The following is a 20,570-nucleotide window of genomic DNA, read 5'->3' as shown; positions in this document are numbered from 1 at the left end:
AGGGAGATTACTATCAGCCAATTTAAGGTGAATTTTGGCCACCAAGTTGTTATTCATCTGGCTTTGCCTCTGATTAAAAAAAAAGCTGTTGAAGTTCTGAATTTATTTGTTAATAAGAACAGACGGTGCTAAAGTTGCAAACAAAAAAAGCCAAGTCATTTAAAATGCATTTTTAAATGCTATATCATAAAAAAGTGGAAAAATAAGAGAAAAAATGAGTACAAAATAACAGTGACGTAATCTCTCTCTGTGACCTGGCTAGTCGGTGGGGGTTTTCCTCTTGTAGTTGGTTATTTCCTGAAAGCCTTTCCACACCGGGGGGTTGGGGTTTTGTCTGAGAACTGTAATGTTATTTTAGCCTGTCACAGCACCTCTGCTAAGAGATGTTGATGCCTTTACCAGAATGTGGCGTCCTCTCATCCCCACACCGAAGTCTATGTATGTATGCACCCCCGCGCCGATGCGGCTGTTCTGGAACGTAACGTTGTTACAGTTAGTTTGGTTGTAAAGTTGGCACAGTTAGCTTGGTTGCAAACGTGGCTAATGGCTAACAGTTAGCTAGCAACTCGTTGCCTCCGTTGATTAGGTTGGTTAAGGTTAGGGATAGGGTTAGCCAATCAGAGATAGAGTAGGGGCGGGTCTTCCCGGAATCCAGGCGAACGCTCTCTCAACGAGTACTAGCCAATCAGAGGCAGAGTTCCCGGAAAACGGGTACGAAAAAAAAATCACGCAGCAAGTGTGGCTAGGGTTAGGGCTGGGTTTGTTGCGCGTTCGCATCGGCCTTGACTGACAGGCAGATCTGGCCAATCCTAGCGCCTGAGGGCGGGAACTTTCCGGATTCAGCCTAGGAAAAAGATATTGGTCTACCGCGTAGGCCTATCAACTGGTATTACGGATGAGGAATGAAAACAAAGTAAACTAAGTACCCTGTAAATAACTAATTTTAACCACCAGAAATAGGGTAACATTGCACAAAGGAAGGATGCTACTCAGGGAGAAGAAAGATTAAAAAGCGCATTATTTTTTTGTTAAAAAGATGTCTTTTTAAAAACGAAAGAAGCTGGACAGAACACAAAAAAATGCAGAGCTATATTGAATAATTGTTTTGACACGATAAAGTAACAGGCCATCTCAAACCACTATCGATATCTTGATAGTGGTTTCATTGGCCAGCCAAGCGTATACCACCAGTTTTACCGTCGGCCATATTATAAAAAAAATAGGCGAACCCTAATGGGAACAGCCGAAAGTAGTAGTAGTAGTAGTAGGTACGATCAAAAATAAAGATTTAATGTCGCCTTGCTTTTATTATTGCGTGCTTGGCTCTCATGGGCAAATGAATCGAATTGGGCCAGTCTTGCAACGTGACTGGAGCATCACGTTGTGACTGCAAGCATCTGAAGCACCGCCCAACAGCTTCATCTGCGGCAGTGAACCTAACCCTCCCGGCACATTTAAACTGGGGGCCTGATTCGACTCGAGGATGCGCATGGACACTGGAGGTGAAAAGATACACTGGTGGCCATTGTTGTTGCTGCTGAGAGAGAGACTCGACCCACTTGTTTTTAAGCTTTCACCATCATTAAGGTGTTTGTTCTTGGCCATTTCATGTTGACGGCTTTATCGTTCATAAGCGAGAAATGAGACTCAGGTCTCGAAAAACTATCAGTGAGTGCTCGTCAATCCGAGAGGGCAATCCGGGAGGGCGGCCGAAAGTACCGAGGACAGCGCGGCTCAAGCAGACTACCGACCCGGTTCACACTAAGGTACTCTGGTGTTTTGAAATGGTTCTCATTGGTTTTATAAACATCAGTTTGTTACTGTAACGTTACCTCACCTGCATTCGTCGGAAGCATTTCGCCACTTTTCTTCCAAGTTAATTATTTTGATTATCGGGAGCAGGCTGGCCAGTTGAGCTAGCGTTGTCGCAAAAAAAAAAACAATCGGCATCGCTACTCAGGAAGTACAGACTGGTGGCCGTGTTTGTTCGCTTGTTTGTTTGTTTTATTCCTTTTAATGCCCGTAGAGAGATCAGTCTAAACTGTCGGAACGCCCATCCCGATGAACTACAATAACGTAGTGAATAGGACTGAATTACTTGTCACCCAAAATTCCTAAACTATACCTTGTTTATCGTCTAAGCAAGCTGAATGTGAACAAGCATCCGGGTAATGAATGGATGATGACGGGTTTGGTTTATCTGGTGGCTCTGATTTACATAGCACCGTGTGGCGTCTGGTTTGGGATTGATGGAGGAGTGGATTAAACGTCCCAGTGCGAGCAGTGGAAGGGTCTCAGTCTATGTAGGTCAGCAAAGCGCATGCTGTTTATCCTTTCCAATCTGTTTCTCTCTTAAGCATAAAGACTGTAATAATCAAGGCGACAGTGTTTTTATGCATGCTCAGTAATTCAGGTAAGAAAATCAAAGAAGGTTGAATCCGTCCATCTGGATACTGTGGAGTTAGAAAACAACGAGGAAGGAGACGTGAGAGTAGACGTAGTCGAGGTAGTTTACTAGCTCCAATTTAGCATGTCATACATTCGACAACGACACTGAACTCTGAAGCGGAAGTGCATTATCTGACCCCTCGCCTCTTCCCTTAAAGGTACACCGTCCTCTTAGGTGAATGTCTCTAGTTATATAGATGTGGGTCACCACACAGCCCCCCCAGAATTCACCTACACAAAACAATGCAAAACAGCAAAAGCGCAAGACATGAACATAAAAATAGACTCTACAACAGAACAGTCAATGACATAGTGCAAAGTCACGGGGAAAACAGGTGACGAGTCGGGGGGCGGACCCTGCGGCCATAACGGCTGCGCTTCACAGGAGGGGAAACAGATGGGGCCGAAACCCGGGCCATAGGCGGGGCCGAAGCAGGAACAGAGGCAGGTGCCGGGGCCGACCTAGGAGGGCGCCCCCGCCGCGGGGGTAGGGCCAATTGCATTGGCTCCCCAATGTCCAAGTGAGCGGGCTTGAGACGGTCTATAGCGACCCGCTCCGGCCTGCCCCCCATGTCCACCACAAAGTTCTTATCCCCCGCCTCCAGGACGCGGAAAGGCCCGTCGTATGGGGGCTGCAGCGGGGACCGATGGCTGTCGTGCCTAATGAAGACGTACCTCGCCGATGGCAGATCCTTGGGGACGTAGGACCGGGGGAGGCAGTGTTGAGACATCGGAACGGGAGCGAAGGCACCGGCAGCGCTCCGGGACGCACTGAGGTGAGAGGCGGCCGACCAGGGAGCCGTAGCATCCGGAAGAAACTCCCCCGGAACCCGCAGGGGCTGGCCATACACCAGCTCAGCGGAGGAGGTCTGGAGGTCTTCCTTCGGGGCCGAACGCAGGCCGAGCATGACCCACGGGAGCCGGTCCATCCAGTCGCAGCCAGTGAGGCTTGCCCGCAGAGCAGCTTTCATGTCCCGATGGAACCGCTCACAAAGTCCGTTGCTCTGCGGGTTGTACGCCGTAGTGCGGTGGATCTTCACCCCCAGGTGCTCAGCGACCGCCGTCCAGAGCTCTGAGGTAAACTGGGAGCCCCGGTCGCTCGTGATGTCACCAGGCGTGCCGAAACGGGCCACCCAGCAGCCGATGAATGCCCGTGCTACCTCTGCTGCCGTCGTGGAGGACAAGGGAATAGCCTCTGGCCACCTGGTGGCCCTGTCCACAATAGTGAGGAGGAACGTATAACCACGGGAGGGGGGCAGGGGACCCACCAGGTCAACATTGACGTGGTCAAACCGCCTCTCTGGAACCACAAACGGCGCCAAAGGGGCCTTGGTATGGCGATGCACGTTGGCACGCCACACACGAGCCGGCCCAGGCTCTAACATCCTTACGGAGCCCAGGCCAAACGAACTTGACGCTCACCAGCTTGGTCAAGGCCTTCACTCCCGGGTGGGAAAGGCCGTGGACGGTGTCGAAAACTCGGCGCCGCCAGGAAGTAGGCACCAGGGGGCGCGGTTGACCGGTGGAGATGTCACAGAGGAGGGTGGTGTTGGCCGCGTCGAACGTCACGTCCTCCAGCCGTAGCGCCGTAGGGGTCGACCGGTAGTCTTGAACGGTCGCGTCCTTGGCTTGGTCCGCTGCCATAGCGGCGTAGTCGAGTCCCAAGTGAACGGCGTTAACAACCGCCCGTGAAAGGCAGTCGGCGACGAAGTTATCCTTGCCCGACACGTGTTGTATGTCCGTGGTAAACTCGGAAACCGCCGCGAGATGGCGCTGCTGACGCCCAGACCACGGTTCTGAGGTTTTGGCCATACAGAACGTCAGCGGTTTGTGGTCCACGAAAGCGGTGAACTGTCGGCCCTCCAATAGGAACCTAAAGTGTCTGGTTGCGAGGAAGAGACCCAGTAGTTCCCTATCAAAGGTGCTGTATTTGCGCTCGCTCTCACGGAGTTGTTTACTGAAGAACGCCAACGGCTGCCAGCCCCCCCCCCCCCACCCACTGCTCACACACGGCCCCCACGGCGTAGTCGGAGGCATCCGTTGTAAGGGCTATGGGGGCGGCAGGCGACGGGTGAGCTAGCAGCGCAGCGTTGGCCAGCGCGGTCTTGGCGGCCACAAAAGCCTCGTCCATCCCCGAAGACCAGTCCAGCTCGTCCTTAGACTTCTTACCCCGCAGGGCCTCATACAGGGGACGCATGATGTGGGCGGCACGGGGTAGGAAACGGTTATAAAAGTTCACCATGCCCAGGAATTCCTGCAGCGACTGTACAGTGCGGGGGCGGGGGAACATGGTGACAGCCTCAACCCTGGCAGGGAGGGGAACGGCCCCCTGTGGAGTGATGTGGTGCCCGAGGAAGGTGATGGACGACTCCCCGAACTGACACTTAGCTGGGTTGATGATGAGGCCGTGTTTGCTGAGCCTGTCGAACAGCTGTCTGAGGTGCGTCATGTGTTCCTCCGCCGACGCGCTGGCCACGAGGATGTCGTCTAAGTACACAAACAAAAATGGCATGTCGCGGAGCACAGAATCCATAAGGCGCTGAAACGTCTGCGCCGCCCCTTGAAGGCCGAAAGGCATACGTAAGAACTCAAAGAGCCCAAAGGGTGTGATGACAGCCGTTTTCGGGACATCCAGTGGGTGGACCGGCACTTGGTGATACCCCCGCACTAAGTCGATTTTGGAATAGATGGCAGCGCCCGCCAGGTGGGTAGAGAAATCTTGTATGTGCGGTTTGGGGTACCGGTCGGGGGTCGTGGCATTGTTTAGGCGACTGTAGTCCCCGCACGGGCGCCAACCCCCGTCGGCCTTAGTAACCATGTGAAGAGGGGAAGCCCACGGGCTGTCAGAATGGCGGACAATGCCGAGGCGCTCCATAGTCGAAAACTCCTCCCTGGCTATTGCGAGCTTGGCCGAGTCGAGGCGTCGGGCCCGGGCGTAAACTGGGGGGCCCACTGTGGTGATATGATGTTCCACACCGTGCTTGGCCACCGCCGAGGAGAAGGTGGGTGTGGTGAGCTCGGGGAAATTTGCGAGCAGGCGTTGGTATGGATCCCCGGTGGAGAGTGTGTTAGCGAGGCACAGCGCTCCAGCCCCCCCAAGCGTGCAGGGGTATGACGCAAAAGAGACGGCATCAATCACGCGACAGTTTTTAACATCCACCAGCAGGTTGAAAGCACAGAGGAAATCCGCACCTAGGAGCGGGGTGGATACAGCAGCCATCACAAAGTCCCAGCCGAAACGTCGGCCGCCAAAACACACGTCCACATGTCTGATACCGTACGTCCGAATGGACGTGCCGTTGGCGGCGTCCATCTGGGGGCCGTGACTGTCGGTCATCGTGTCCACAGCTTGTGCTGGTAGTATGCTGCGTTGAGCGCCAGAGTCAACCAGCAGCCGTCGGCCCGACAAGGAGTCTCTGATGAACAACAGCTTGCAGTCACGGCCGGCGCCCATAGCCGTTAACGAGCGCCGGCCTTGGCGTTTCCCTGAACCCTGTAACTGCAGGGTTTGCGACACTGTTTTGCTTTTGCCCCAAACCTGGCATGGTAATAACAGAGCCCGTCGTCAGGTTGGCGGCGGGCTGTCACCGCAGCCGCGGTGTCCATATAGTCGTACACAGGTGGTGGTGGGGCGGTCTTGTGGGGTAGCAGGGCATGCACAAACTGTTGCCGGTTGGCCAGGAAAACCCTGTCTGCTTCAGCAGCCAGAGAACGGTAGTCCTTGGAGGCGGCGAGAGGAGAACTGGCCAGTGCTGTGCGTACAGGTGCGGGGAGCTGCCTCAGAAAAATGTGTGTGAAAAGAAAGGCCGGATCAGCCGATCCCAGCACAGACAGCATTTTTTCCATTAACTCAGATGGTTTGCCGTCGCCGAGGCCATTCAGGGACAGTAAACGGTCTGCCTTCTCCAGCTCCGACAGTTCAAATAGTTTCAGGAGGAATGTCTTTATAGCATCGTACTTGCCAGCAGCTGGCGGAGCTTCCAACAGCGTCATTGCTCGCGCCGTTGTCGATGCGTCTAACGCCGCCACTACGTGGAAGTACTGCGTTGCATCCTGCGTTATCCCTCTCAGCTGGAACTGGGCTTCCACATGTTGAAACCACGGCCGTGGATTATGCTGCCAAAAGTCGGGTAGCTTCACAGTAGCGGTGTAAATGCTAGCGTTAGCAATAGCCATGTTGTTAGCACCGGCGTCGTCGTTGTCAGACATACTCGTATTAGTAGTTCGATCACGTCGGGGTCACCAATGTGGAGTTAGAAAACAACGAGACAGGAGACGTGAGAGTAGACGTAGTCGAGGTAGTTTACTAGCTCCAACTTAGCATGTCATACATTCGACAACGACACTGAACTCTGAACCGGAAGCGGAAGTGCATTATCTGACCCCTCGCCTCTTCCCTTAAAGGTACACCGTCCTCTTAGGTGAATGTCTCTAGTTATATAGATGTGGGTCACCACAATACAATGTTTATTGACGTTTCATCACTCATCTAAGTGACCTCTTCAGTCCAAACTGACTGCAGGTATCCCAATCCTTATAAACAATAGTTGCATAACGACCGAAACAAACGACCAGTTTTGTATGCAAGAGTTAACTAGAGTTTCAATGGCCATGTGTACTATTCAGAGGATTTGGGATGTTTGCAGTCACAGCATTGTAGAATGGTGACAGAATAAGAGAATGGCACAACACGGGAGAGCCAACGCATCCTGGCCTGACCCTCTACCCATCTACAGGTCAGTGGCCACTCTTTCATGGATGGGGATGTGCACATACTTGATAGGGAGGTACGCTGGTTTGAACGGGGAGTCAGAGGTAATCTATGTTAAGAGGGAACGGCCATCCCTGAATGGGGGGGGGGGGGTAAGAGTACATCTGTCACCATCTTACAATGCTGGGATTGCAAACATTCCCAAATCCTCTGAACAGTACACACGATTGAAGGCCATGTGTACACCATATTGCATATGAAACTGGTCGTTGGGTTCGGTCTTTTTTTTTTTAAGTTGTTTCGGTCGTTATGCAACAGTATTGTTGAAGGGTGGGGATACCTACAGTCAGTTTAGACTGAAGAGCGGTCACTTAGATGAGTGATGAAATGTATCAGTGACAAGTTTAGAACCCCCTTTTCTTGCAAGAGACAACCCATACTAGATGGCATGCCAACTTGATACTCGAACCAACTTTAAAGCGTTTAAAATGATACGGCAAGTGGCAAATGTAGATAATGTGAAAATCATAATTACTCAAAATTTGACTTTGAAACTGCTCTATATGCTCTAAGAAGCTGTATATTATACATCAGAATGGTAAGAACAGCCTGCTACCTTAATCATGACTTGAAATTGTTCTGTTTTATTAAAATTTGAATAATTACTTCCCTGATCAGGATGAGGAGAGCTTGGATATGGACTCTACCCCATCAGCTATTCCTATGGCTACGAGGCGATCTCTGGCACTACGCCGGGCAAGAAAGCGAGGTGTTGGAAATGGAGACACTGGTACAAGTTTGGAACAGTGGCTGACAATATACTTTTTTAAGACCTGACAAATATATGTGTATGATATCTATTGGCATAAGCTACACTTCTCTGTTTATGTGTTGTCCTGATTTACTTTTGACCTATTTTAGACTTGGCCTTTAAGACTCCAGTCAGGCCCACCATGCGCCATCACCGTATACTGGCAGAAATCGACCCAGCCTCCCCTTGCAGCTCCACGGCCAGAAATATCTATTCCCCAATCGTGCACTTTCTCACTCCCAGCAAAGAGAGTAAGTTCATTGACAACTCACAGAACGTTCATCTGGACACAACGTTGACAGAGAAACGTTTCATCACTCACATAAGTAACAGATGTACTCTTAGCCCCCTCCCTCCCTTGGTTCAGGGATGGCCATTCCCTCTTCACATAGATGGCCTCTTTGACTCCCCGTTCAAAGGGGAGGGGGTGGCTCAGAGTACATCTGTGGCCATCTTACAATGCTGTAATGCAACCATTCCCAAACCAGTCCCACAGGGGACAGTACTATAGGCAGAGGCATGGGTGTGCTATGGGTTCCCCAGTGGCCAACTTGTATATGGAGGAAGTGGAAAAGAGGGCTCTGATGTCCTATCCAGGGACACCACCCAGCCATTGGTTCAGATTTGTGGACGTCACCTGGGTTAAAATTAAATGTCGGGGCGTCTGGGTAGCGTAGCGGTCTATTCCGTTGCCCACCAACACGGGGATCGCCAGTTTGAATCCCCGTGTTACCTCTGGCTTGGTTGGGTGTCCCTATAGGCACAATTGGCCGTGTCTGCGGGTGGGAAGCCAGATGTAGGTACGTGTCCTGGTTGCTGCACTAGCGCCTCCTCTGGTCGGTCAGGGCACCTGTTCAGGGGGAGGGGGAACTGGGGGGAATAGCGTGATCCTCCCACATGCTACGTCCCCCTAGCGAAACTCACTGTCAGGTGAAAAGAAGCAGCTGGCGACACCACATGTATCAGTGGAGGCATGTGGCAATCTGCAGCCCTCCCCAGATTGGAGAGGGGGTGGAGCAGTGCCCGGGATGACTCAGAAGAAAAAATTAAATGTCAGGGGTACATCCTGTCAGGACGTTCCCCTCTTCACATAGATGGCACATCTATGTGAAGAGGGGAACGACCATCCCTGAACTGAGGGGGGGTTAGGGTAAGAGCACATCTGTGCCATTCTCTTATTCTGTCACTATCTTACAATGCTGTGACTGCAAAGGTTCCTAGATCCTGTTATTCATGTCTGCAGGTTCTTAACAGTTGAAATGCTTTGATTTGTCTAAACCCAGCGCCTTGAAAGCTAAATGCAGTTAGATGTGGCGCTTGTATCTTTATTCATTTTTGCTAGCTTTTAATGGGTTCTGTGCATCTATGTTTAGTAAGAAATCTATGAAGAAAATGCATAGATTTGGGGTTTTGGGTTTGTCTTCTTCGGCAAAACTGGTGTCAAGTTTTATCCTAATTAACAATTTTACCTATAAGTTTAAAGCTTGTAAACATCTTGGCCTTTTTATGGTGACTTGAGATCAGAGCTGTGGTTTTGCAACAGTACTGGTATGGGACTAAAGCCTGACAAGAAGTTGGTATCGGTGAAGTTTGTAAATATAAATTCTGGGTAAATGCACAGTGCTTTATAATTGCAGCTGCTGCTTTCACCATCAGCAGATCAGTGTGGTTTTAATACCATGTCATATACCAAGTTGCTGGGGTGATAGACCTTCCAGTCACAACACAGGTTCACATGTATGTCCCAAATTCCCATTCTAAACATTTAATCTAGAAATAATACTGGTCTGTTGAAAGTTGCCAACACCTCGGAAGACGTTGGTGTTTTGAACTGTATCCTGTTCCACACCACAAGTGATCGGCTCGTACAGTACTGGGAAGTCCTCTCATCTCTCGGTATTCATGTCCAATTTCCCTTGGTCCAGATGTGAAGAGTCCCAGTTCCAGAGGGGACACGTTGAGTCCACAGCAGTGTGTCTTTGGATACAACACCATTGACCACCTAGTTGATGAGGACAATGACATCTTCAGCCCGTAAGTTTCCTTGTGTAGTTGTTTTTTTTCCCTCAAGCCAGGGGTTTCAATGTTTCTGCCACTATCAGCACTAACCCAAATATCCCAGGTATTTTACTTGGGGTTTCTCCTAACTTGGGTGAGAAGCTGTGTTTGTATTTAAGTAGGATACCATTCCTAACTGAAATTGGTACATGGCTTGTAATCTTTTGGCTGCTCCCGTTAGGGGTCACCACAGCGGATCATCCTTTTCCATCTCTTCCTGTCCTCTGCATCTTCCTCTGTCATGCCAGCTACCTGTATGTCCTCCCTCACCACATCCATAAACCTCCTCTTTGGCCTTCCTCTTTTTCTCTTCCCTGGCAGCTCCATCTTTAGCATCCTTCTCCCAATATACCCAGCATATCTCCTCCACACATGTCCAAACCGTCTAAATCTTGGCTCTCTTGCTTTGTCTCCAAACCATACAACATAGCTGGTCTTTAAAGTGCTCCCTTTAACTCTTGCTGGTACCCTTCTGTCGCAAATCACTCCTAACACTCTTCTCCACCCTGTCTGTACTTTTCTTCGCCTCTCTTCTACACTCGCTGTTACTTTGAACAGTTGACCTCAAGTATTTAAACTCATTCACCTTCGTCACCTCTACTCCTTGCATCCTCACCATTTCACTGTCCTCCCTCTCACTCGCGCATATGTATTCCGTCTTGCTCCTACTGACTTTCATTCCTCTTCTCTCCGGTGCGTACCTCCACCTCTCCAGGCTCTCCTCAACCTGCAACCTACTCTCGCTACAGATCACAATGTCATCCGCGAACATCATAGTCCATGAAGACTGCTGCCTGATCTTGTCCGTCAACCTGTCTTTGATGTAATCCCACCTTCAGCTTGAACCCAGCCGTCATTCCTACAGCACACCTAACCACTATCACACTGCCCTCATACATATCCTGCACCACTCTTACATACTTCCCTGCCACTCCTGACTTCCTCATGCAATAACACATCTCCTCTCTTGGTACCCTGTCATATGCTTTCTCTAAATCCAGAAAGACGCATGTAACTCCTTCTGACCTTCTCTATACTTCTCCATCAACAAACATTCTCAAAGCAAACATCGTATTTGTAGTGCTCTTTCATGACATGAAACATACTGCTGCTCACTAATCATGACCTCTCCTCTTAACCTAGCTTCCACTACTCTTTCCCATATCTTCATGCTGTGGCTGATCAACTTTATACCTCTGTCGTTACTAAAGCTCTGTACATCACTCTCATTCTTGAAAATCGGAAAAATACGCTTCTTCTCCACTCCTCAGGCATTCTCTCACTTTCTAAGATTGTGTAGTTAAATCTAGTTAAAAACTCCACTGCCATCTCTCCTAAACATCTCCAAGCCTCCACAGATAATGTCATCTGGACCAACCGCCTTTCCACTCTTCATCCTCTTCATAGTTGCCCTCACTTCATCCTTGCTAATCCACTGCACTTCCTGATTCACTGTCTCCTCATCATCCAACCTTTTCTCTCTCTCTCTCTCTCTCGTTTTCTTCATTCATCAGCCCCTCAAAGTACTCCTTCCACCTTCTCAATACACTCTTCTCACTTGTCAGTATATTTCTACATCTATCCAACACCCTAACCTGCTGTACATCCTTCCCAGCTCAGTCCCTCCGTCTAACCAATCGGTACAAGTCCTTTCCTCCTTGCTTAGTGTCCAATCTCTTATACAACTCACCATACGCCTTTTCCTTTGCCTTTGCCATCTCTCTCTTCACTTTACGCTGCATCTCCTTATACTCCTGTCGACTTTCTTCATCTCTCTGACTAGCCCTCTTCTTATTTGCCAGCCTCTTCCTCTGTATACTTTCCTATACTTCCTTATTCCACCACCTAGTCTCCTTGTCTTCCTTCATCTTTCCAGATGACACACTAAGTACCGTCCTAGCTGTCTCCCTCACTATTTCTGCAGTGGTTGCCCAGCCATCCAGCAACTCTTTATCACCACCCAGTGTCTGTCTTAACTCCTCCCTGAACTCCACACAACAGTCTTCCTTCTTCAACTTCCACCATTTGATCCTTGGCTCTGCCTTCACTCTCTTCCTCTTGATCTCCAAAACCATCCTACAGACCACCATCAGATGCTGCCTAGCTACATTCTCCCCTGTCACCACCTTGTAGCCTCCAATCCCTTTCAGGTCGTGCCTCCTGCATAAGATATAGTCCACCTGTGTGCACTTTCCTCCACTCTTATACATCACCCTGTATTTCTTCTTGAAATGTGTATTCACCACAGCTATTTCCATCCTTTTTGCAAAATCCACCACCATCTGTCCTTCCACATTCCTCTCTTTGACACCATACCTACCCATCACCTCATCACCCCGTTTCCTTCACCAACATGCCCATTGAAGTCCACTGCAATCACTACTCTCTCCTCTTTGGATACACTCTCCACCACTTCATCCAACTCACTCCAGAATTCTTCTTTCTCTTCCATCTCACACCCAACTTGGGGGGCGTATGCGTTGAGAACATTCGTCATCATGCCTTTGATTTCCAGCTTCATACTCATCACTCTGTCTGACACTCGCTTCACCTCCCAACACACTCTTGATATACTCTTCCTTCAGAATTACCCCTACCCCATTTCTCCTCCCATCCGCACCATGGTAGAAGAGTTTGAACCCACCTCTGATTCTCCTGGCCTTACTCCCCTTCCACCTGTTCTCTTGCACACACAGTATAAGTATCTACCTTCCTTCTCTCCATCATATCAGCCAGCTCTCTCCCTTTACCAGTCATAGTGCCACCATTCAAATTTCCGACTCTCACCTCCACACTCCTACCCTTCTCCTCTCCCGCTGCCTCTGGACATGCCCTCCCCCTCTCCTTTCCTTCGCCCAACAGTAGCATAGTTTTCACTGGATTGTATGCCGGATGCCCTTCCTAACACAACCCCCCCCCCCCATTTATCTGGGCTTGGGACCGGCACTAAGAATGCAATGGCTTGTGTGTCCTCAGTGGCTGGGTTTCACTTGTAATACAAATATTAATTCTTTGACTGTTTCTTGGCAAGAGTGCTCTCTTGTATAGCTTTTAATGATTATCAAATAAGATCAATAACTTAATCAATTAATGGAGAATTGGTGTACATTTAAGTAGACCTAATGATATTGGTTTATGGTTATAGAATTGATTCCCACATAGCTAGAGCTAAACATATCATATGCCTTTGTCTATTCACACATACATGTATACATTTAACCTCTCTCTTCTCACCTGTTTTAGAGTCAAATGATTTTTTTAAAATTTACATTCCAGCTTTACTTTTATCAAGAACATTCCGTCCCGGTCCCAGTGTCCCAAACACAGTCTCAGAGATATTCCACCCAAAACCAGGAGCACCCCAGAGCCCACACTGGTGTTGGATCTGGTGAGTATATTATGTTATAGTACTCTGCTACCTTACACTGTACTAAGGGGATGGGGGGGGTGTGATTCACTAACCTGAAAATGTTGTGTGTTTCCAGGATGAAACCCTCATGTTCAGTTCTCTGAATAAACTGGAGAATGCAGAGTACACCTTTCACGTCACCTTTCAGGACCATCAGTACAAGGTGTTTATCTCCATAAGTACTTCACTACTTATAACTACTATATCTTGCAAAGTGTCTATAGCTTTTTTGTAATAAAACCAAAAGGCATTTAAAAGCAATATTAATTTGCCTACATCCCAGTGATTTTAAATATTTATAAGACAGTCTTATCAAGAGCAGTTTGGAATGAGAGCAACCGCAGAGGAGACTTTAATTCCTAGATCACCATGATTACAAGCAGACAGTAGATGGAAAGGAACCGTAATCCCTATAACTGTAGCGTGATGATGATACCCTGAGGTGCCATGTGAATTAGAGCCATAAAGAAGTCATTCGCATTCGCTCATTTATCTGCTGTCATTTCCCCACTCCTCTCCCTTCACAACAGGTGTACGTGCTACTCAGACCATATGTTAAGGAGTTCCTGCAAGCTGTGGTTAAGCTCTATGAGGTATGTTGTGCAAGTTTGTTGATTCATTTTTAGAAACTCCTGTCTTGTCTCATAATGGAAAATAGTGCTTTTTGTCCCCACAATTGGGATAATTGGATGGGGACTGACCACTACTGATCAGTCTGCATCTATCTGTCACACATGATATCTAAGTAGCCATCGGTCCAATTTTTGTTGAAATTATGGTGGAGCGAATGATTCATCCCAACTCTGCAAAGGTATTTACAAAGTAAAAATCAATTCCCTAACACAGTGCCTCCTGCACATAGTGTGAATTATACAGTGACAATCAGGTGGGGTCAACTTTTTCTCCAGGGAATAAAGAGAACCCAGTACAGCGTAGGCCCGTGTTTCAGGCTTCAGTGAACTAACTATCCTTACTGTATCTTGCTTATTTAATGTAATGTCTGCAGTGTGTAGGTGATGATAAATCAAATCCATAACACCAGCTCATGGGCCATGTACCATACTACAACTTTTTTTGTCAGGGCTAATGGCCAAAGTAATCTAGAACAAAACTGCCAGCAAGTCAGACCCTCCCAAACACACAACAATGGACCATTCCTAATGGAACACAGACCCACACAATGCTGTACCAGAACTTTCTTTACCATCAGTAACCAATACTTTTATTAAAAGGCCTACCATATTAGTTGAGCACAGTAGGGTATGATTGTTGTGCATCCCATCAGTTTCTGAAAGTACTATTTGCCTACATATCTGGTATGATGGATCTTTAAGCACAGTCTCCTTTGTAGCTCACTTCTTTGCTACTAGGTCCTCACTCCTCTTGACCTCTTCCTGCCTGCTGACTGTCATTCTGACCTCCCTCTGCTTCCTTAATACAAGTACACATAAATGTAAAACTCACCATTACCCATACTATACTGCCCAGTATTAAGCCTGCATGACGACCACAAAAAATACAGGCTGCATTATCATCTCTAAGTCCCAATTCTTACAAGTTTCAATGTTTTTGGGGTTTTTTTTGTTTTTTTTTTAGCACAATGAAAAGTGCTGGATATCTCCTCTCCTCTTGCACGGAAAGTTGAATCAGTTCATCTGGATATGTTTATCAACAGATACCTTTCAGTAATTCAGTAAATTCAGGTAAGAAAATCAAAGAAGGTTGAATCGGTTCATCTGGATACAATGTTTGTTGACAGATACACATTTCATCACTCATCTAAATGACCTCTTCAGTCTAAACTGACTGCAGGTATCCCCACACTTAAAAACAATCAGTTGCATAACAACTGAAACAAATGATCAGTTTCATATGCAAATATAAGCATGTCCATTAATAACCATTTCAATGGCCATGTGTACTATTGACAGAGGATTTGGCAATGTTTGTAATCACAGCATTGTAGGATGGCAACAGACGTACTCTTAGCCCCCCCCTCCCCTTCTGTTCAGGGATGTGTTGTGCCATCCTCTTGGCCAGTGTCTGTCTAGTTTCCAGAATGTACAAGTCACAGCAATCCTCCTGGCACTTAACAGTGTACACTATATTGCTGTTTGTGCTGGGGTAGCCGATCCTTGGGGTGGACCAATTTCTGATGCAGTGTGTTTTGGGGTTTGAAAGCAACTGAGACGCGGTGTTCGGAAAATATGCGCTCAACTTTTCAGACACTCCGCCACATATGGAATCACCCCTGGTTTATTTATGATTGGCTGGTGCACTGCTTGGGCATCTTCCTGGCTTTGACAAACACACAGTTAGGATAACCACACTTAACCAGGGCCTGTTTAATGTGGGATTTCTCCCCTTCCCCAGATGCTGTGTCAGTGGGGACATGTCAGCTCGGTGGTACAATGTCCTGATGGCTCCTAGTTTGTGTTCCAGTGGATGATGAGTCAAACCTTAAGTACTGATCAGTATGTGTAGGTTTATGGTAAACATCAACAATCAAATGTCCCCCTTCACCAATTGCAATTTCACAGTCTAAGGAAACTGTAATTTTTCACATCCTCCCTGGTGAATTTGATGTGGTTGTCCACAGAGTTAATGTAGTCGCTGAACTGTGGTACATCCTGTGATTTAATTCTAACCCAGGTGTCATCCACAAATCTGAACCAATGGCTAGGTGGTGATCATCACTGCAGTGGCTCGCATGCATTGTGCTTTACTTTCTTAATTTCAGATTCGCTGAATTAGATTGTCTACGGATGAATGCTAACGTTAGCTAGTGTCTAACTTTTGGGGACCTAAGAGTACATCTCTCGCCATCTTACAATGTTGTGATAGCAAACATTTCCAAATCCTCTGTGAATAGTACACGTGGCCATTGAAACTCTAGTTAATGGTCACGCTCATATTTGCATATGAAACTGATCGTTGGTTTCAGTTGTTACGCAACTGTATTGTTTATAAAAGTCGGGATACCTGCAGTCAGGTTAGACTGAAGAGGTCACTTAGATGAGTGTTTAAACATAATCTGTCAATAAACATATCCAGATGAACTGATTCAACTTTGATTTTCTTACCTGGATTATTGAGCATGCATAAAGACATTTCTCCCCTTGCTCATGTTGACTGAATGAAATCTAATCCGAGTTCAATAAAGTCATGATATATTTAAACTACTACTTTCAGCTGCTCCCATTAGGGGTCGCCACAGTGGATCGGCTGTTTCCATGTCTTCCTGTCTTCCCTCAATGATACATTTAAACTAATACAATTAAATCAGCCTTCAGCACACATTGATTTTGATATTGTTCAATTACCCAACCAGGTAAAACTCCTGCATTCCTGAGTGAATACAAACGGGGTGCCTATTATAAAATGCAAAAGACTAACTAAACCACCACAGCCACACAAAAGATTTGTCTGTGAATTAGAACATTCACAGATACACAAAAGACTATTAAAATGAAATAATAGACTCTATTGATGTCAAAACATATCTCTACATCAACTAATCCTCCATTGTCTCACTGATCATGACTGAGCACCAGTGTTTGCCAACATTAAATAATACAATATTTTTTTGAATATGATTTACTTATAAGATTTTCAACACATACAACAACACGCATACCTAATTTTTAAAAGAAGGCAACAAAAAACTTTAAAGACAAAACAAGACAATTTGGTGACAGTAACTTACTATACATACTGTGTGCTTTTTATATGGGGAAAATAGGGCTCAGCCAGGGAGAGCAAGATGTTGGTATAGTGCAGGGGGGGTACCTAGTCAATGGGGACAAAATCCAGTTGGAGGTACCTGACATGTCCCAGGAAGGATTGCCAGATTTTATAAAATTGTCTATTAGAGCCATGAAGGGAGTGTTTAATTTTTTCCAACTTCACAAAGGATAGGGCATCCTTTATCCAATTGGTATGAGAGGGGGGGTGAGGGCTCTTCCAGTGCATCAGAATAACACGCCTTGCTAATAATGTGAGAAAAGCTACAAGTTCCGCAAAATAGGATGACAATGAGTGGCCAGTGGGTAGGACACCAAACAGAGCAACTAAAGGAGAGGGGTGGATATAAGTAGATGTGCTAGCTGAAAGAGAATCAAAAACCGACTTCTCAAACAAGGACAGTGCAGGACAAGCCCAGAACATGTGGATGAGATTAGCTGGTCCTGAGTGACATTTATCACAGTTTGGATCAGTTCCTGGGTAAATGTGAGCCAGTTTGCTTTTATACCAGTGCTCTCTGTGAACCACCTTACACTGTAAAACCCCATGATGGGCACAAATAGACGATGTGTGGACCTGCCTCAAAACTGACTGCCAGACCTCAGGCTCTATTTCAATATTGAGATCCTCAGACCAAGTCCTGTGTAAATGATCAGAGGACGAGGGTTGGCATTAGATTAGATTAGATTGTTTTATTAGCCACACGACCAAGGCCAGTCGAATTTGTTTTTGGTAAACGAACTCTGCAGCACAATACATACATGTACAACAACAGACGCTCCACATATTATCACGAACAATACAGTTACACAATAACAGAAATAAACATATCACACATAACAATTGGGTGAATGGTGATATTTATGCCAATGGTATGTGAGGAGGGGACTATAGGGAGGAATTCAGAGTCCTGATGGCTAGGGTGTAAAAAACTTGGGGAAGCGTTTAGTCTTAGTGGACAGTGACCTGTAGCACCTCTCTGAGGGAAGGACCTGGAAGAGGTGATGAGCAGGGTGTGAGGGGTTGGAGATGATCTTTGCTTGCTTTATAGTCCTGTTAGTAGGTGGAGATTCAACTGAGGGGAGTGGGTTGCCTATGATTTTAGATGCCTTGTTGACAATCCGCTGCAATTTGTTCCGTGTTTGACTGTCCATGCCACTGTACCATACTGTAATAGAAGATATTATGATGGATTTGATAATGGCTGAGTAAAACGAAATGAGCAGTTGATGTTTGATCCAGTATTTTTTAAGCTGCCTCAGAAAGTAAAGTCGTTGTTGGGCTTTTGCAATGATATGTTCTGTGTTAATTTTCCACTTCAGGTTATTGCTGATGTATGTTCCAAGGAATTTAAAAGATTCGGTGGTGGTGATGGGGTCTCCGTTCATTTGTATGGGTGTTTTAGGATTTGGCATGCATCAGAAGTCAATAATGAGTTCTTGGGTTTTGGCTGTATTAAGCAGAAGGTGGTTGTTTGCACACCAAGTGACAGCTTGGTCCACTTCAGTGCAGTACTGGGTTTCATCATTGTTGGAGATTAGGCCTACAATGGTTGTGTCGTGTGCGTATTTTATTATTTTCACAGAGCTATATGTGGATGTAAAGTGGGTGGTGTAAAGTGAGAAGAGCCAGGGGGAGAGAACACAGCCCTGAGGAGCACCTTAACTGAGGGTAAGAGGGTGTGAGGTTAGGTTATTAACCTTCACTCTGTGGCCTGTTCCACAGGAAGCTCCAAATCCAGTGGCATATGGCTGGGTCAGTGTTCATATCCAAGGGTATGGTAAAAAGTTTGAGTGGGTTGATGGAGTTTAAGGCGGAACTAAAGTCTGTGAACAGGATGCATGCATACGTGTTTGGTGATTCCAGGTGTTGCAGGGCATGGTAGAAAGCTATGTTAACTGCACCCTCAGCAGACCGGTTGGCTTTAGGCAAACTGATATGGGTCCATCATTGAGGAGGTGCAAGATTTCAAGTGTGACAGAATGATATGCTCAAATGCTTTCATGACCACAGATGTTAGGGCAACTGGTCTGAAGTCATTGAGGCAGGTGATCTTTGAGGACTTTGGCACAGGAATGATGGTAGAGAGTTTAAAGCACTGTGGGACTGTACATTGGCATAGAGAGGTGTTAAATATGGTGGAAAATATTGGGGCTAATAGTGCTGCACAGTGGCTCAACAAAGCAGGACTGATGCCATCTGGCCCTGCTGCTTTCCTAATGTTCAGCTTCTTGAACGTTGCTTTCACCTCATCCTCCTGGATGCAGAAGGCTGGCATTGGAGTGGGAATAGGGGGGATGGCTGGTGGAATAGGTTTTTCAAACCTTGCATAAAACTTATTTAATTTATCTAGGAGGTTATGGTCATTATCTGGAGGGGAGCAGGGGCGTTTTTTGTAATCTGCCATTTCCTTGAGATTTTTCCATGTTGATCTGGAGTTACTGGAAAATAATTGTTGTTCGAGTTTTGTTGCGTAGCTAGACTTTGCTTTTCTTATTGCAGCATGCAACTTGTACTTGGCTGCTCTATACTGATCCCTGTTTCCGTTTTTGTATGCCCGGTTCTTTTCTTTGTGTAGGAGTTGTAATTCTTTAGAGAACCAGGGTTTCTTACTGCCATACAATGTCACTGTTTTGGTAGGGATGCACATCTCCTCGCAGAATGTGATGTATGATATCACTGTGTCAGTGAGTTCATCGAGGGAGTCGCGAGCTGCACTAAATATATTCCAGTTAGTGCATTCAAAGCACCCTCGGTGTTTCAGTGGTATCCATGGACCAGGACCTGACAGATTGGAGGTTTTCTTGATGGTTTTAAGCTTTTGTCTGTATTTTTGGGTGAGGAGTAACACAGCGTGGTCGGACTTCCCCAGTGGAGCCCTCAAAAATGCACAGTAAGCATTCAAAATTGAGATGAGGCAGTGATCCAATGTTTTGTTTTCTCTGCTATGGCAAGTGACTTGTTGCTCATAGTTAGGTAGTTCGAGGGACAGATTCGTATGGTTGAAATCACCTAACACGATGACAGACATGTCAGGGTTGGAGTTTTCAACATAGGAAATGTGTTGTGAGAGTTCGCTCATGGCTGTGTTAGCATTAACTTGTGGTGGAATGTTAACAGCAACTAATACAATTGAAGTGAATTCTCTCGGAGGGTAATATAGTCTGCATTTCAAACTGATGAATTCAAGGTCATAAGAGCAATAGTGACAAAGGATTGTTGAGTTTTTGCACTAGCGCTTATTAACCATGAGGCAAATACCTCAACCTTTTTTTGACTATGAGAGTTTGACTGACCTGTCGGCTCTGAAGATAGTGAAGCAAGGGGTGGTTACCGCTAGATCAGGGACCGATTGATCCAGCCATGTTTCCGTAAAGCAGAAGATTGAG

General features: G+C 46.8%; 1 protein-coding gene across 4 annotated transcripts in view; it reads left to right on the top strand.

The window, feature by feature from the left end:
- Positions 1-327: 327 nt before the first annotated feature.
- The window catches only part of ctdspl3 (CTD (carboxy-terminal domain, RNA polymerase II, polypeptide A) small phosphatase like 3), a 33,249-nt gene continuing 13,006 nt past the window's right edge, over positions 328-20,570 (top strand). The window contains exons 1-7 of one of the 4 annotated variants that reach the window (XM_056277157.1): positions 328-438; positions 7,838-7,928; positions 8,081-8,221; positions 9,896-10,004; positions 13,305-13,416; positions 13,514-13,600; positions 13,968-14,030. In XM_056277157.1, coding sequence (XP_056133132.1) covers positions 7,856-7,928; positions 8,081-8,221; positions 9,896-10,004; positions 13,305-13,416; positions 13,514-13,600; positions 13,968-14,030 — 585 coding nt within the window. In that variant the 5' untranslated portion in view covers positions 328-438; positions 7,838-7,855. Of the gene's footprint in view, positions 439-1,313; positions 1,767-7,837; positions 7,950-8,080; positions 8,222-9,895; positions 10,005-13,304; positions 13,417-13,513; positions 13,601-13,967; positions 14,031-20,570 lie in introns of those variants that run through there. The other 3 variants (XM_056277156.1, XM_056277155.1, XM_056277154.1) reach the window with 3 other exon arrangements.

This window comes from Lampris incognitus, chromosome 3 (genome assembly GCF_029633865.1).
Source record: "Lampris incognitus isolate fLamInc1 chromosome 3, fLamInc1.hap2, whole genome shotgun sequence".
NCBI classification, from domain to species: Eukaryota; Metazoa; Chordata; class Actinopteri; order Lampriformes; family Lampridae; genus Lampris; species Lampris incognitus.
The sequence above is the reverse complement of the archived record's forward strand: the minus strand, read 5'-3'. Positions and strand labels throughout refer to the sequence as shown.